Source organism: Budorcas taxicolor, chromosome 25 (assembly GCF_023091745.1).
Source record: "Budorcas taxicolor isolate Tak-1 chromosome 25, Takin1.1, whole genome shotgun sequence".
In the NCBI taxonomy this organism is placed as follows: domain Eukaryota; kingdom Metazoa; phylum Chordata; class Mammalia; order Artiodactyla; family Bovidae; genus Budorcas; species Budorcas taxicolor.
In genome coordinates, this window is record NC_068934.1 from 50,105,409 (window position 1) to 50,121,607 (window position 16,199).

Sequence of the window (16,199 nt, forward strand, 5' to 3'; positions counted from 1 at the left end):
AGGGTGGCCAAACGCTAAATAAGTAAATAAACGTATCAAAAAGAAAGGGTCCAGCCGGGAAGAGGTGGGCAGGGGCTCCAGGGAGAGGGGTGGGGCCTAGAGGGCAGCTGGGTGGGCAGGTGGGGGCCCCTGTGGCCTCCGAACTGAAGATGAGAATCGGGGCCAGCCTGAGGGGCCTCACGGCTGTGGGTCCCTGGGTTCAGCCCCTCAGCGTCCCCTGGGAAGCCGGGGGTCTTGCCAGGCTGCTGTGCTGGGGTGGGTGGGTGGGGCTGGGACATGCCCGCTGCCCACCCCACGGCCTGAACCATCGCTGGGGCCTCGGGGGCAGCCCAGGGACACAGGAGGGGTCCCTCTTTCGCCCCACTGCCTGGACTAACGTGGATGATGGGCCCAGGCAGGGCCGGGCGGAGGACTTCGCCCCCAGCGGTGCGAGGGGACAGCTTGGCGTGGATTGGGCCCCTCATTAAGACTCTAATGACCCCACGGCCCCGAGAGGTGCTGACGGCCAAGGAGAGGCTCCCGCAGCCCTGGCAGCGGGGAAATGATCCGGAAACTGCAGCCTCAGCCCCCGGGCCATCTGCCGCACTCCTGGAGGCCCTGATGACAGGCCAGGTGGCGGGCTCAGGGGCTATAAAGCCGGCAGGCCGCGGCAGCCCCCTGCCCTCAGGACCGGCTGCATTCGAGGCTGTCAGCAAGCAGGTCCGTCCTTGGGCTCTGCGTCCGCCTGGGTCCGGGGCTGCCCCGCTGGGGCTCAGGGCATCGGGGCCCAGGTCCACCGAGCAGCAGGAGGATGTGTGCTCTCTCGGAGCACCCTGGTGGGGGGCACCCTGACTGGGGGCGCTGGGTTAGGGGCCCTGACTGGGGGCGCTGGGTTAGGGGCCCTGACTGGGGGCGCTGGGTTGGGGGCCCTGGTTGAGGTGCTGGGTTTGGGGCCCTGGGTGAGGGGGCTGGGTTTGGGGGGCAGGCACTGGTTGAGGGTGCTCGGTTGGGGGCCCTGGTTGAGGGCGCTGGGTTGGGGACCCTGGTTGAGCTGTTGGGTTTGGGGGGCAGGCACTGGTTGAGGGCGCTGGGTTGGGGGCGAGCCCTGACTGAGGGTGCTGGGTGCCCCGCCCCAGCCTCAGCCCCCGCTGTTGCCCAGGTCCTCGCAGCCCCGCCATGGCCCTGTGGACACGCCTGGTGCCCCTGCTGGCCCTGCTGGCGCTCTGGGCCCCCGCCCCGGCCCGCGCCTTCGTCAACCAGCACCTGTGCGGCTCCCACCTGGTGGAGGCGCTGTACCTGGTGTGCGGAGAGCGCGGCTTCTTCTACACGCCCAAGGCCCGCCGGGAGGTGGAGGGCCCCCAGGGTGAGCCCCCGCTCCCCCCGGTCCCCCCGGTCCCCCTGGCCCCTACCCTGGCCTCCTGCTGGCGCCCGGCGGGAAATCAAGAGAGATTTTTAAAAAGGAAAACCATGTCCTGTCCACGTCCTGGAAGTGACCAGCTCCCTAGGGGCTAAGCCAGGATGACCCGCAAGGGGGCCTCACCCCATCTATCCTGCCTTCTTACCCGGGCCCCCTCACTTCCTCACATGAGGGCAGCTCTGGGGGGAATCTGACGATGCGAGGCCAATCCAGGGGCCGAGGGTCTCGGTGGGCAGCCCTTGGTGGCGATGGGGTGGTGCCCATGGGAGACGCCCCGTCACCCGGAGAGAGGGCCCCGTTCCGGGTGGGCTGGAGGGGGGTGGAGGGGAGGGGGGAAAGGGCGCCTGGGCAGGGCCCCGCTCCAAGGCCAGGTAGGGCAGGCGGCGGGGCGTCCGCTACCTGACCGTCTCCCCGCAGCGGGGGCGCTGGAGCTGGCCGGAGGCCCCGGCGCGGGCGGCCTGGAGGGGCCCCCGCAGAAGCGTGGCATCGTGGAGCAGTGCTGTGCCGGCGTGTGCTCTCTCTACCAGCTGGAGAATTACTGCAACTAGGCCTGCCCCGCCGCCAATAAAGCCGTGACGAGCCTGCTGTCGTCCCTGTGTGGCCTGGTGTCCCGGCGCCCGTGGAGAGGGGGCGGGGAGGGGGCGGGGAGGGTGGGGCCCTCAGCCCGAGACCCCTTTCTGGTCTCGCTGCGCCAGCTTCTCTGAGCTGCCTCCACGCGTGCTGGGTGCACGAGGCGGGGCCCTCCAAGGTGGCACGCTCCCGTCTTCAGGGGTTCTGCTCCCAAGGTGGGCTTCACAGGGCACCTGCCCAGGCCACCACCCGTCACACCCAAGAGCCCGGGGCTGCCCGGGTTGGCCATGGCTCCGGAGGTCAGCGGGTGACCTGGCTGTACCAAGGTCTGGCCAGCCTGCCAGCCGGCCAGGCCAAACCAATCTCCTCCTCTCCTGAAGGCGCCACCCGGGCCGGGGCTTGGGGTGGCTGGGCCTGGGGCTGGGCACCTGGTCTCCCGTGGCTGCAGACCACTCAGATGCCAGCCTGGTGCCCGGCTGGCGGGGCAGTCCTCTGTGTACCCCAAAGGCTCTCACCCTGTCACCCCTCCTCGGGGCTACATCAACACCCCCCAGGGCCTCCAGAAGGCCCCGCCCCTTGGGGAAGGCCAGGGTTGTGCAGGCAGGTGGCCGGCCGGACACTGGACCCGGAAGAGGAGGGGGCGGGGGGCTGGGATGAGCAGTGATCTGCCCGTAGGCTCACACGGGTGGCCCTGTGCGCGCAGATTGGGGCAGGGGTGCCCCGCAGGAGCTGAGGTATGTGGGTGCCTGGAGCGGCCTGGCAGGGGGCAACTGGGGCTGGGAAGTGGGCTGGTCATCGCCAGGCTGCCCTCAAGGCCCTGCCAGCCGGTTAGACCCTGGGGACCACCTGGACGCTCCCCCTCCCCCTCTGGTGCCAACAGACTCTGTAGAGAGGGCAAGGAGGCCTTTAGGGTCCCGGGGTGCGTGGGGCCGTCCCAGTATGCCCTGGTGCAGGATGCCCTGGGTGACGTGGGCTGGGGGCTCGGGGGAGGGGTGTACGGGGGCAAGGCTGTGGGTCACGGTCCCCCGGAGGGGCCTGCCTCCCTGCCGCCTCCTGAGACCCGTCCCAGCCCTGAGACCAGGGACCACCCCCCCGAGTCTCTTCCACCAGCCCCTGGGCCTGGGTGATGTGGTTTTGAGCAGGAGGGCTGGAGGCCCTCCACACCCCTGGCGGGGACGAGGTCCCAGAGGGAGGGAAAAGTGGCTGCCGTGGCCGCCTGGGCCCCTGGGGCCAGGACAAGGTCAGGCTGGATCTCCTGTGCGGCGCCCCTTGACCGCTGAACCCCAGACACCCCTGCTTCCCGGAGCCTGCACGCCCCCCGCGGCAGCCCGGCCCACGGACCTTGGCTCTGCCACCCACCCAGGCCCCGGCTCCGCCCCTTCTGGGAACTGGAGGCCCGACCTGGGCTGCCCTTGGGAGCTGGGCCTCACTGGCCCTCGGGGCTGACTGTGGCCGCCCGCCGTGTCCAGCCCTGTGTGTCACCCTGGTGTGGCCACGGGGGGTCCAAGGACCGAGTGCGGCCCCCCGCACACGTCTGGTTCACTCCCCTGTGTGTCTGTTCCGCATTGCACTGTCCACGCACGGCAGGGGTGGGGCTGCTCCTCCTGTGCTCCTGGTGGGGACCTGGAGGCTGGGGTCAGGCCCCCTGTTGTCCACCCACTAAGGACGTTGGCTGGGGTGGCGGCCTCCAGGCTAGACCCCAGATTGTGTCCGTGCCTGGCACAAGTGACCTGGCACCTACAGCTGGCCGTGTCTGCCTTCTCCGGGTGGCAGCGCATATTTGCTGTCTTGTGTTCCCCGGTGGACGCGAGGATGCTGGGGTGGGCCCCTGCCCTTGAGGGCCCCTGTGCCTACTGAGGGCCAGGCCGGGAAGAGGGAGAAAGACCAGGATATGGTGGCCTGAGGTCCTCCAGAAGGCCCGTGCAGAGCCCAGGCTGAGCCCCCAGCAGAGTCTGTGTCCAGCTAGACTGGGAGTCCTCACCTTGGAGCCCCCTTGACCCTGGGAGGGTGGGCCCCTGTGCCCAGCAGGCGGGCAGTCAGAGCGGTAATTTGCAGGTAGAACCAGCAGAGGGCACCAAAGCCTCACTTTTGCGGCACTTCCTTTGCGCTGGGCGGCAGTCCCAGTGGTGTCCCCTCTGCAGGGGTCTGTTGCCCCCGCCGCCGCCTACATTACCAAGGGCAGGCACGCAGGGGCTGTGCGGGATGCCCAGCAGGCTGGCTCCCGGGGGCTCTGGAGGCCGCAAAGCTTAGGAAGGAGAGACGGTGCCCAAAGCCTCACCCCACCTGGTCAAGCCACCCCTCTAGAGCCCAGGCTCTCTGGGGGAGCAGCTGGACAAGGTGCCGGGTCCCCAGCATTCTGGACTATGTCTCCAGGAGAGTCTGACCCTCTGGCTGCAGAATCAGACCTGGGCCGGGAGGCTGTGGGGGTGAACTCCCCCTCTGCCCTCTTCGCGGCTGAACAAACTCAGCCTCTGCTGAGAGTCTCCTGGGCCTGGGTGAATTGAGGCTGGGGGCAAGGGGGTGGTTGTCGCCGTCAAAGCATCCCTTGCTCTGCTCGTAGCCACCTCGACCCCTGGAGCCAGAGGCTCACACGAGACGGGGGCTTTGAGGATAGGAACCGGGGCCCAGGAGGCCACGGGCGGGGGGTCCAGCCGGGTCAGGGTTCTTTCTCATGTCCAGGTCCGTCTGCTGCCCAGTGCTGGGAGCAGAGAGAGGCCAGTTTCAGAGAGGATGTTGGGGGCAGGGGGTTGCCAGGGGTCCGGGAGCTGTGGAGAGAGCCAACAGAAAAGCGGGGGGGTGGGCCCCCTCCCTCGGTGCTGTGGTTTCTGGCTTCAGCGCAGGGTGGCGAGGTGGAGGCCCCTCCCCACGGCCCCCTCCGCAGGCAAGCGCCAGCCCCTATGCCTCAGGTCCTCAGCTCACCTCCCCCCGGGCAGTCCCCTGGCCCCTCCCCGCAGAGGCTCAAATGCCCCACTCTCTACCATCTGCTGCTGTCCAGGATCTGACCCAGGCAGCCCATGGAGGGGTCCCCGATGCGGCCCCCAGAAGCTGGGCCTGGGATTCTCACCACACAGTGCCCGCCCTCCAAGGCGCAAGGCTGAGATATGGGATCCTGGGGCCACCCTTGGGCCCTCAGGGTTGGGGTAGAGGTGGGTGCGGCCTCCGAGGCCCCCCTCACCCAGAGATGCTCAGACCCTAGGTCATCCGTTCCTGGTGGAGCCCAGCTCTGTGCTTTGCCAGAAACGAAGATGGGCCTCCAGGCCCCCAGCCCGGGGGTCCAGAGCGCACGAGCCCCGGGTGGGCCCACCCTCCACAACCCTCAAGGCCAAGGCTGCTGAGCCATCGGAACCTCGCGGCGGCGGGAGGGGCACATTCCGCCCGCCTCACTCTGACCCCCTTCCCGGGCCATCTGTGTTTTTAGAAAACAGAGCCGGCATCCCCAGGTGGCTGTGCAGCCCAGGGCTGTTCACACTGCGTCTCAAAGCACACGGCTTTCTTCAAAGTCCGGCCTCACTTCAGAGCTTGACCCCGTTCCAGCCCGGCCTCCCCCGGAGCACCCTGCCTGCCCCCCACACCCGAGGCCCACTTGCCCGGGACCTTGGAAGTCCCCTTCCCTCTCTGGGCCTCAGGTCCTGAGCTGGGGTCAGGCTCGAGAGGAGGCTCGGTGGGCAGTCAGAATAGGGCAGGGAGGAGGGGAATGTGGGGGCCCAGCTGAGCCCAAGGCCCTGAGTCCACGGCCCGGGTCTCCCTGGCCTCCCGACCCTCCGAGGTCCTCCGTGGCCCCCTCAGCCTCCTCTGGTCCCCTACATTATCCACGGTCTCTCAGCCTCCTCTAGTCCCCTTCGTCCTCCGTGGAGTCTCAGCCTCCGCTGCTCCCCTTCGTCCTCTGCGGTCGCTCAGTCTCCTTTGACCCCCTCAGCCCTCATGGCCTCCCCGGCCTTCTCCACCCTTTGTAGCGCCACCTGAGTCTCCGGCTCACCTGCCCACGGAAGGCCTCCAGTGTCAGGGAGAGGGAGGTGGTGGAAGGCGGGCTCCCTCCTTGGGGCCTAGATGACGGGTCTGTGTTTGGCTGCCTGCTGGGGGTGCTTCCTGGACCCAGGTCCTGCTTTGGGGACAGAGAAGCAGAGAGGCCAGGCTCAGTGGCAGAAGAGTTAGCAGAGAGTCAGGAGACCGGAAGGTCCAGTGTGCCGCCCTCCCGCCGCACAGATCGGAGGAGGCAGAGCAGGCAGGCTGGGAGGCTTCCTGAAGGAGGTGTCCCATGTCCCCAGTCCGGCGCCTTGACCTTAAGATCGAGTCCACGCTCGCTCTCACTGCCGTGGGTACAGACCAAACCTAGGGATAGCTGTGGGGCAAATACAGCTGGTCCTGCCTTCCCTGGCTCCAACTGGGAGCTGTGTTCATGCAGAGATGCCATCCTCCAGGTCTGGGCACAAAGATGGCCAGGCTGAGGTCTGGAGGACACAGGGAGCCAAGTCCTGTGGGTGCCCCAGCTCCCCAGAAGCCCTCACCGTGCTGGGGCCAGGAGGAGGGTCGACTCCGGGCCAGTGCGGGGCTGAAGGGCGAGAGCTGGTCAGCAAGGCAAGCTGGGCGTAAGTCCTTGCTCTGACCGTGTGGTTTTGGCACAGTTACTCAGCATCTCTGAGCCTTGGTTTCCTCATCCATCAAAAGGGAACCCATGGAGATTCTCCCTGCTGTGGCTGAGGGTCCAGCGAGGTGACACGTGTGAGTGAGGGACCCCCAGGCCTGTTGCCGTGGCGACAGCGGGCCCTCTGAATCGCATCCTCGGCTCCCGCCCAGTGGAACAGGCCATGGCCTCAGACGTCCTGCTCAGCCCCGGCACGTGCCGTGTTGGCGCCTGTGGGCCGGGCGTGTGGGCGACGCATGCCCAGGGCGGGCGGCCCACGCAGGGCATGTCCTGCGGCTGCGGGCTCTGCTTCTCCAGCAGGTCTCCCCCTCTCTCTGGGCCTCAGGGCTCCGCAGGCCCGCCGCTCCTCTAGGCAGCAGAGGCAAGAGGCCGCTGACACACTTTCCACGGCAAAGGAGCCGGCTCCAGGGCTCCCGGGGTGCCCCGTGGGTGCGGCTGCCAGGCGGACCAGCCCCCCAAGGGAAGAGGCCCAGGGCTCGGGGGCCTGCAGGGCCCACATGTCTTGAAAGGAGGTGGAGGGCTGGCTGGGGGAAGGAGAGTGCGTCCCAGGGGGGCTGGGGGCTCCTGTGTGCCTGGGCCAGACTTCTGTGTGCTCAGAGGCCAGGGCCAGACTCCCTCCCGCCACACTCCAGAGCCCTGTGAGGTGGCAGGTTTCACCTGCAGGGGATGGAAGAGAGGACAGTGTCCCAGGACCAGCCTGGCAGTGACTCAGCTACCGACACCCAGGAAAGAATGCCCGTGTGGTCAAGGGAGTCTGGGCAAACGTACCTTCGCACTGAGACAGCGTAATGATGAGCAATGATACACAGGTATCAGTAGGTGGATTGGGCTGGGCGCCGACCTATGGGCATCCAGGCACCAGCACGTCAACCTGTGAGGTCAGAGGGACACGGATGCCTGGGGGCGACAGGTTCGCCCCTGCAGCCTCTGGGTCCCCTGCCACCCCGTCCTCCCCCGGTCCTCCTGCTCTTTTGCCCAGGGCGGCCTCACCCTGGCCTCTCCGGCCGCCTGCATGGAGGTGGCCGGGTCACCTGGTTCCCGACGGTGCAGGGGTCTTGGGACACTTAGTGATGTTAGGATGTCAGGATGGGGGCTCTGTTACCCCTGCTCTTGGGTTTGGTGAAGCGGCTCCTCTGTTAGCCTCCCGGCAATAGCGATTTCTAGAAAAGCCAGGTGCTTTCTAATAAGCCTGTGGTTGCATCTCTCGATGTGGCCGCGAGGTGTCAGGCTTGGGTCAGGTTTGGAAAGCAGTTCAGGGAGCGGGAGTCAGACGCCAGAGTCAGCCCCCCACTGCCGCCCCCCGCGCTGGTTTCGGGGACCCTGCCTGAGGACGCAGCTGGGGGCGGGCTGGGTATCAGATACCTATCTTATATCTATCTATATCTATCTGATTGTATTCAGGTATAAACACAATGCAGTTTTCTCTAATTCCCAGAACACAGTGGATGTTTCAGGAAGGCGTCCCGGGCTCAGCCGCTTGGGTCACCCACCTTGCCACACCCTTGGGGTTGGGGAACCCTCAGGACCTCCCTCCACCATCGATTCTGTAACGCCAGGGCGGGGCCCTGATGAAAGCCTCAGATCCGAGTGCAACGGTGCAAGGCCCACCTGAACCCCAACAGTGCAGGGGGCCTCTTTCTTGTGGGAAGAATGTTACTGGTTTGCCCCCCAGCCCCCTTTCCAGGGTGCCCCAAGTCACCCCTCAAGACCTTTTGGGCGTGCGCTGTAATTCTAAAAGTGGCCACGAGGTGTCAGCATGAGGCCACTTAAGCAGCCAAATGGAGGCAACTTGCAGAAGGGAATGATTTCTGAGAGCCTTTCAAATCTCTCCTGCATAAACAGGATCTGACCAGAACCCCAGGCCGGGGTAGCCCCCTCCCAGGCCTAAGAGACAGTGGAGCAACGAAGTTTATGTCGTGAGGTGTCCCCTGCACCCCAAATGTGCCTCTTCCATCCTACTTCACTCTCTCCCCGTAGGCCTTGTGGTCCCACCATAGACGGTAAATAGGTCAAGCTCAAGGTCACAACCCTCATAGCCGCTTTGCCTCCAGTCTTGCCTCAGTGGCACCAAGCTCTGGTCAGTCCCCCGTGGGGCCTCCCCACCCGGAGCCCCTTTCTCTGCTTGAACACTTTGGGGTTCAAGGTTCTGATGGAGTAAAACTGCCCTGTAAGGGTGTGGTCCCCTCTGGGGCTGTGCCAGAAACAGAGGTCTGGACTCGGGGCAGGGCTCAGACCCAGTGCACTGGTTTAGAGGTGGGGACTCCCACTTTCCAGGAGGTTGGTCTGTGGGTTTGAGATGCTTCTCCGCTTTCAGCCCCTGAGCTGCCCACCTTCTTGCTTCCTTTTTGTCTCTATTGAATTTGTGACAGTATTGCTTCTGTTCACTGCTTTGGTCTTTTGGCCTTGTGGCATATGGGGTCTTAGTTCCCCTGACCAGGGACTGAACCCACAAGCCCTGCACTGGAAGGTGAAGTCTTAGTCCCTGGACCACCGGGGAAGCCCCCACCTTCTCAATTCGAGGATTCCCCCTTTGGTGGGCCTCGCATGCAGCCTCAGTATCTGGCATGGGGTCAGCCTTTTCCCCTCGCTGGCCCCACCTTAGGGTGGGGAGCCCCAGCTAAGGCTTCCCATATGGATCTGCAAGCAGCTCCCCTGGGACATCTGGGCGTCTTGGAGCAGACACCAGGGGGCGGGGGCGCGTGGCACAGGCTGTGAAAACTCTAAGCCACAGAGTCCCCAGACAGGGCCAGGGTGGCATGAGCAAGTGACTGCTTCACCCCTAAAAAATGGGTACTTCACACACTGACTCCCCTCTGTGTGTGATGGGCCTGACTCAGGACCTCTGGTACCCTTGCATTCCTCACCCACCCAAGGGCCCAGGGAGACGCCCACCTGCCCTCCTCCCAGAGGATGGTATGGCTCTGGGACTTTTGCGTCTTGTTTAGGACACTTCCACCAGATCTGAGCCCCCCCGCTCCCCCAGCCAAGTCTGACTCTCTTCCCCACTGAAAGCCCTGTCCTCTCAGCAGATGACCTATCGCTCCAGCTAAGAAGGAAGTTCAGACGAGGGCTTGAAAGATGAAGGGAGAGGAGAGAGTTAAACGCCAGCACAGCCTGGCAGTTGGGGGCACGGGGGCACAGGGGCACAGGGAGGCTGGGGACCACGATCTGCGGGGAGCCACACACATCGTCGCCTCCGAGGACACCTTGGTTCTGCCTCCTGCTCCACCTGAAGGCTCAGAGAGGAGGTTTAAGTTCCCAGTGAGACTTGGTCCAGGCCGCGTGGGCCTTCACTCAGCTGTTGACATTTCTGGGTTCCAGGCTCAGCTGGAGTTCTGGCCAAGCTCAGAAGGCCGTAGACCCCAGTCATCCCTCCCAGGGGTGCCTGTGAGCAGGATGTGTTGCTGGCCACCTGCCACCTGCCGCTTGCTGCAGCACCCTCGGTGTCTTGCACCACACCTATGGGGTGGGGAGGGGGTGGCGTCAGATGCCACCAGGGGAGAGAGAAAGCCCCCAGGTGAGCCCCCTGTCTCTGAAAGAAGGACGAACCTGGCCGCCCTGTGTTGCAGCTGCATTGGGAGCACCTGAGGAAAGATTTTTCTGACTGTTCTCGAACCCTAATTTTTCCCCAAGATGCCCCGCCCTCATTTTACCCGTGCCACGCCCACTGGCATGCCCGGTGATTGCCAAGTGTCAGTCAATGGAGGCCCCGCCCACCCTCAACCCCCCTCCGCAGAGCCCCACCTCCCAGCTGGCAGCGAGTACTTCTGGCTAATGCCCATGCCCACTAACGCCTTTCTGCCAGGCTAAGGGTGGGCCAAGTCTCCACCCTCTGATGCGCCATGCCTTCACGTGGGAAGGGGCCAGAGCCGGCTGCTCCAGCAGGCCCAGCACCACCAAGTTGGCGCAATTCTACCTAAATTTGGAGGGGCTTGGGGAACGGCGTGGGGTGGGGACGAGGTGAGGGGCACACTCTAGGTTCCGCTGGCATTTGGGCAGGTGCTCCGTGGTGGAGAGGCTCTTCTTCTGGGGGCCATTACAATGCATGCTCTAAAAAGGCCCTTCACTGTCTCTCCAGCCTCAGTCTCATCCCCCTCCTTTGCCTCCCAGTCAAGCCTGCTGGAGGGTCTGAGCACCCCCTGCCTTGGCAGCGACTGCTACTATTGGCCCAGCCAGCGCCCCGGCAGTTCCAGCAGAGAGCCTGGGGCACCAGCGACATCCCGGTCCTCTTTATCCACCACCCCAGGGAGCTTCAGCAACAACGCAGCAATTAGAGCGCAGGCGCCTGGGCGTCCCTACCCTGCACGTTCCCCTCTAGGTGGTAAGAAGGCTGCCTTCTGAGTGCTCAGGGGTAGGGGGCTGGGGGCAGTTAACAGGCGGGGGAGGGCCTGCGCTGCCAGAGGACTCTAGCGAGCTTCCACTTTGGAGCAGACAGGACAGGTGGGGAGGGAGCCCTTCAGGGCAGCTGCCCAGAGCCACAGGGCCTTTTGCATGGAAAATACACTTTCCTTCTCTGAGCTGGCAAAATGGGAGGGGTGGGCTGGAGCATAAGGCCACTGTCTTCAGCTTGAGGGCACAGCTGCTGTTGGAAAAGTAAAAGAATTTTCCTGTGTGAGAGGTTCCCTCTGGCTGCGACCCCGCCTTACGGGATCCCAACCAGAGACACTGCAGGGGCGCTGAGGCCCGGGGGTTTGGGAGTTATTTTCATACCATGTAAAAAGTAAAGCTTCCCTCTGTCCTCACTCCCTACACCACCCCTTCCCCCAGAGAATCCTACCATGTAATTGGAAAGGATGGTGAGAAGGACGATGAAGGGGCGCTGCCCCTTGAGGCCCCAGAGCGGGATCTAAAGAGGAACGTTCCTGACAGTGTGCCGGTTGCTCTGGGCCACCCCCCCCCCCCCCCAGCCTCCCCTGCCCTGGGTCATTCTTGTTTTGTGCATGGAGTGTGTGCCTCCCCTCCACCCAGACTCCCCGTGTGGCGTTTGTGGGGAAGGGGTTCACTTCCCCACAGAAGCAGTCTCCCGCCACCCTCAGCTGCCTCCCCATGGCAGAGCTGTGTGTGCCTGGCTCCCTCCTTGCTTCCGTTCAAGGTGGGGATGTGCTGGGGGGAGGAGGCAGGCTGTGTGTGCAGCCACTAGCCCCCGAGCTCAGGCAGAAGTCTGCCACAGGGCGGGGCAGCCTGTCCCACGGACGGGTCCGTAGGCACCTCTGCAGGCCTGCCCATGGGGAAGTCCAGCTCTGGGGAACTGTGGACACTTCTCTTCCTCCCTTCTTCAGAAAAGGCAGAGCTGGGCAGCCAGAGGGACAGGCAGGGGAGCCGTCACCCAAACCCTGACAAGGTGACCCGAGGGCCTCTCCACCTGACAGCCAGTGGAGGGGCAGGGGCGAGGGCCCTGGCTGGGTGTGTGCACGAGTGTGGATTTGTTTTAAAAGACACCATCTTAAGAACACCCCTCTCTCCCCCAGGGGACGAAGAGTCACTGTTCACCTTGAGGACGAGGAGGTGGCTTTCGGCTCCCAGCCCCAGGGCCCCACACCCAGGCCAGGTCAGCCCTTTGCCCAGGCTGCCCCCCGGCCAGAGCCCACAGCAGGCCAGAAACCCCAGCCCGGGAAGTCAGCTGCTGTGACCCGTGGCTCTCAATCCCCACCTGCTCAGAACTGAGGCCCGTGGCCCCCGCCCGCAGAGGTGAGTGCTCCAGGCGCTCCCAGGCAGGACCGCGTGCCCAGTCAGTGCCACAGGCTCTGGACAGGGGCCTGCTATCCTCCGGGGCTCAGAGCCCCCTCGGGCAGCTCCTGTGGCCATCACCCCTTTCCCAAGGCGTGGGGCCTCCAGGGGGCTAGGGTCGTATCAGGGTGACACAGCAGGAATCTGGGTTCCGGTGGTCAGCCCCTGGGGGCTCAGCTGCAGGCAGGGCAGGCCCCCTGCTGCCTGGGCAGAGTGGTCCTCAGAGGCGTGCTCCTGGTAGGGCAGAGGAAGGGGGAGCGGGCAGCCCAGGGGAGAGTCAAGGGTGACGGGTGAGGGCAGAGCTGGAGGAAGGAGCATGCAGAGATCTCCAGCAAGCTGAGGGGGAATCCTGGGAAGCTGGGCATGCCAGACCCGGCCCTCCCTGCCCTGGGCCACTGCTGTGGGGCCTCACATGGGTGGTTTGACCTCTCTGTGTCCCCATCTGTCAAAGTAGGGGGACAGTCACAGGGTGGTTGGTTACTGTGCGAGGTAATGACAGAGGCTGCCGGCTGGGGGAACGGAGGGGGACAGTGGAAAGGCTGGGGGGCGGCCAGAGCCTCCTCTGACACCGCTGGATGGAGCCGGGGTGGGGGCAACAGGCTGAGCTGCCCCAGAGCGGGCTCGATCCAGGGTCTCCGGAAGCGGAGGAGAGGGGGCTGTGTTCCCGGTCCTGACCCCAAAACCACAGAGGTCACTCTTCAGGGCTTGCTGTGGGGGACCCAGCAGGTGCCCCCTTGCAGGCCGATTTGCCCACCGGAGAGAAAGAGAGAGAGAAACCGAGAATGTTTTTCAAAGGTGTCCTTAGTTCAGACGCTACATAAATTGGTACAACAGCGGTCACGCCTGGGTCCTTGCAGCTTGGGGCCCGGGTGCCCCACACTCCTACAGCCGACGTTGGTCCATTGGTCAGGGGCTGGCGGTGCCTGGGGCCTTGGGTGACTGGTGCTGCCGTCGGGTCCTGGCCTTCTGTCTGGCTGGGGCCTGGGTCCCCGGGCTTCCAGCCTTGCTGCTGGGAGCAGGCGCATCCCTCTGACATCCAGGGCAGGGTCTTCACCCGGGCAGGGCAGCGCCCGGGCGCCCTGTGGGGGCTGAGGGAGGGGGCACTCAGGGGACTTCTGGAGAATGAGCCGGGTTTGTAAAATGCTGGGCTTGGTCCCAGGGAGGTGGGGAGCGGCCAGCTTGGAGCCAGAGCCGGGGAAGGAAGCGGGGAAAGGGAAGGCAGGCTGCAGGGTGAGCGGGAGCAGGGAGCCGCTGCAGAGCCGGAGCCTGGAGCCAGGTCGGGGTGCGGGGCTGGGCTTCCTGGGGTGAGTCTGAGTCTTCGGGGTGACTGTCCTCTTGGAATATGGCTGGCACATGGCTGGGGGGGGCGGCGGCGGAAACCAGGGCTGCTGCAGAGCTGGAGGGAGGGGCAGGTGATGGTGCTTGGGGCCAAAGTTTCCACCAGCCAAGCCCTGTGCTGGGGGAACCCCCAGCCCCACAACATACCAGGGCTGTGCCCTTCCTACTGTGGTGGGGGACTAGAAGTTGGGGCGACCTGGGCGGCTGGTCCGGGCTGGGGGTGGCCAGTGCCCTTTCTGAGCCCCACGGTGACCGGGATCTGCCCCCAACAACCCTACCCCTTTAGCCGCACTTGTGACTAAATAAGGCGAGGGCTCAGCCTGAAGGCCTGCACAAGGAGGAAGTGCCTCTGTGCCCCCTCCCGGCCTGAGGCCGGCCCAGCACCCCAGGGTGGCCTCCTACCTCCAAGGTCCAGGCACAAGTCTCCCAGCACTGGGCCGCAGCTTCTCCAGGGCTGGCGCCTGTTCAGGACTGAAGGCAGGGAAGGGTCCCCAAAGGGCCCCCCCGCACCGGCAGGAAGATGCCCAGAAAGCCCGACTGGCACAGGCCTTACCTCGGCCCCCCTGCCGTCCCCAGCCTGGGAAGCAGGCCTGGAGGAGAGGTGGGGAGCCGGGAGTAGGGCGAGGGAAGTGGAGACCCTCACCCAGGACTTGAAATCCGCTCTGGGGTCCCAGGGATCTGAGGTCTGCAGACAGACACTAAAAACACTCCTCATCCCCAAATGACAACTGCCACATACTGGGGAGCCACCCTCCCAGGCTTCCCTGGGAGGCCCCCTTCTTGCCCTCCCTTCTATAGGCACAGGCCTGACCGACAGGGCCTGGGGACTGCAGAGGGCTGGTGGGGAGGGAGCGGGGCAGTGATGGGTGGGGGGAGACAGGCCAGATGTTCTTGGAATGGACACGGGGTGATTGATGTGGACTGGAATTTGAAGGGGGAACATTCCCCACGTGCCTTGGGCTCCGGGTGGGAAGTGGGCTGCTTTTTTCATGGTGTGTGTGGGGGGGTCCTCCCCATCTTGCCAAACTCCTCTGAAAGGGCTGCCTCAGCCCTGCCCAGTCCCCACACCTGTCCAAGGGCATTAACCCCTGCCTCCCCAGAGGGTCAGGTTTTGAGGCGCCTCCTTTCTAGCTGGGGCCCCTTTGTGGGGTGACCATGGGGGCAGGTGATGACTGGTGTGCTGGCCCTGAGACCCCATCACCCTGCTGCCCCCAGCAGCACCCCCTTGCTGGCAACATCCTCAACCCACAGATGCGCAGGGGGTGGCCGCCCCCCACCCGCAACACTGCCTAATTCCAAAGGGGTGATCCGGTTCCCACCAGTGTGGTGGGGCTGGGTAGGGTTCAGTACTCCTCTTGTTTGTCTTAAGGAACTCGACTTTCACAGCCGGGAGAGGGAGGCTTGCGGTGAACGTTCTCTTAGAGAAAACGAAAGGAGACCCCTGACCCCCACCACCATCGTTCCTGTCTCCCCCCGCCCCCCCGCGCCCCCATTCTCTTCCTCTTCCCTAGTGCTTCAACTCTCCCGCGTTATCAAACCAAAATTGGGTTCGCCTTCGTCGAGGGGCCCGAGAAGGCCCGGACGGCGCTCGCGGAGCGCCGGGGGCGAGCGGGGACGGCCGCCGGGGGTGCTCCGGGGCCCCCCAAACCGAGCCGGGGACGAGCCTGCCCGCGGCGGTCGCCGGGCCGCGGCTTCGCCTAGGCTCGCAGAGCGGAGCGCGTGGGGCGCAGCGGCGGCGGGGAGCCCGCGGGCCTCCTCGGAGGCAGCCGAGCAGGGAGCCCAGAGCCCCCCGGAACGCCAGGGAGCAGCGCCCCGGCGCTCCCCTGCCGCCCCGGGGTGCCTCCCTTCCACCCGACGCGCTGCCGCACGGAAGCGCTGTCAGGGGCCAGGAGGCAAAATCGGGAGAAGCGACGTGCCAGCCCCGCCGGGCGGCGGGCGTCCCAGGGAGCCCCGCGTGCTGCCCTGGAGCCGCCGCCGCCGCCGCCGCGTGCAACCCGCGCCGCGATCCCCGGGGAGGGCGCCCCCGCTCCGCGCGAGTCCCCGGGGCGGCGGATCCGCAGCGGCGCGGTGCTTCCCTGGCTTGGAGCTCAGCCTCGCAAACGAAGCTCTCCATCCCCAGGGTCCCAGACCACCGCGCGGCATCCCCCGCTCCTGCTGACGGCAGGCGTTATTTTATTTTATTTTTTCTGGGCTTATTCAAATTTAAGGTTTCCTCCCTGATCTCTCCCAATACATTCAGCATTTCTCCAAGTAACAGGATTTTTTTTTTTTTTTTTTTTGGACATTAATTTCTGGGGACCTGAAAACACGTAAGCCCCTACTGGCTTTTCCAGGTTTACACTAAGGCCTGGGTCCCCAAACTTACTGAGTGTTTTCTCCCACCCAGGCTCTTAACAGTTTAACAGTTTCCCCCCATCCCACCCCCACCCCCAGGTTCTACAGAGTTACACAGTGCCAAACCCTATTCAGAAAAATTTAAACATTAACTCCAGGTCCTGGGCTCAGGCTGACTCCCCAGGATGAACC

The 16,199-nt window shown here is 65.0% G+C and overlaps 1 protein-coding gene across 1 annotated transcript; it reads left to right on the plus strand.

Moving 5' to 3' along the window:
• Positions 1-1,155: 1,155 nt before the first annotated feature.
• On the plus strand, positions 1,156-1,944 carry INS (insulin). Its single transcript, XM_052662503.1, has 2 exons — positions 1,156-1,342; positions 1,814-1,944. The coding sequence occupies exons 1-2, from the start codon at positions 1,156-1,158 to the stop codon at positions 1,942-1,944; spliced, it is 318 nt and encodes a 105-aa protein (XP_052518463.1).
• The last annotated feature ends 14,255 nt before the right edge of the window (positions 1,945-16,199 follow it).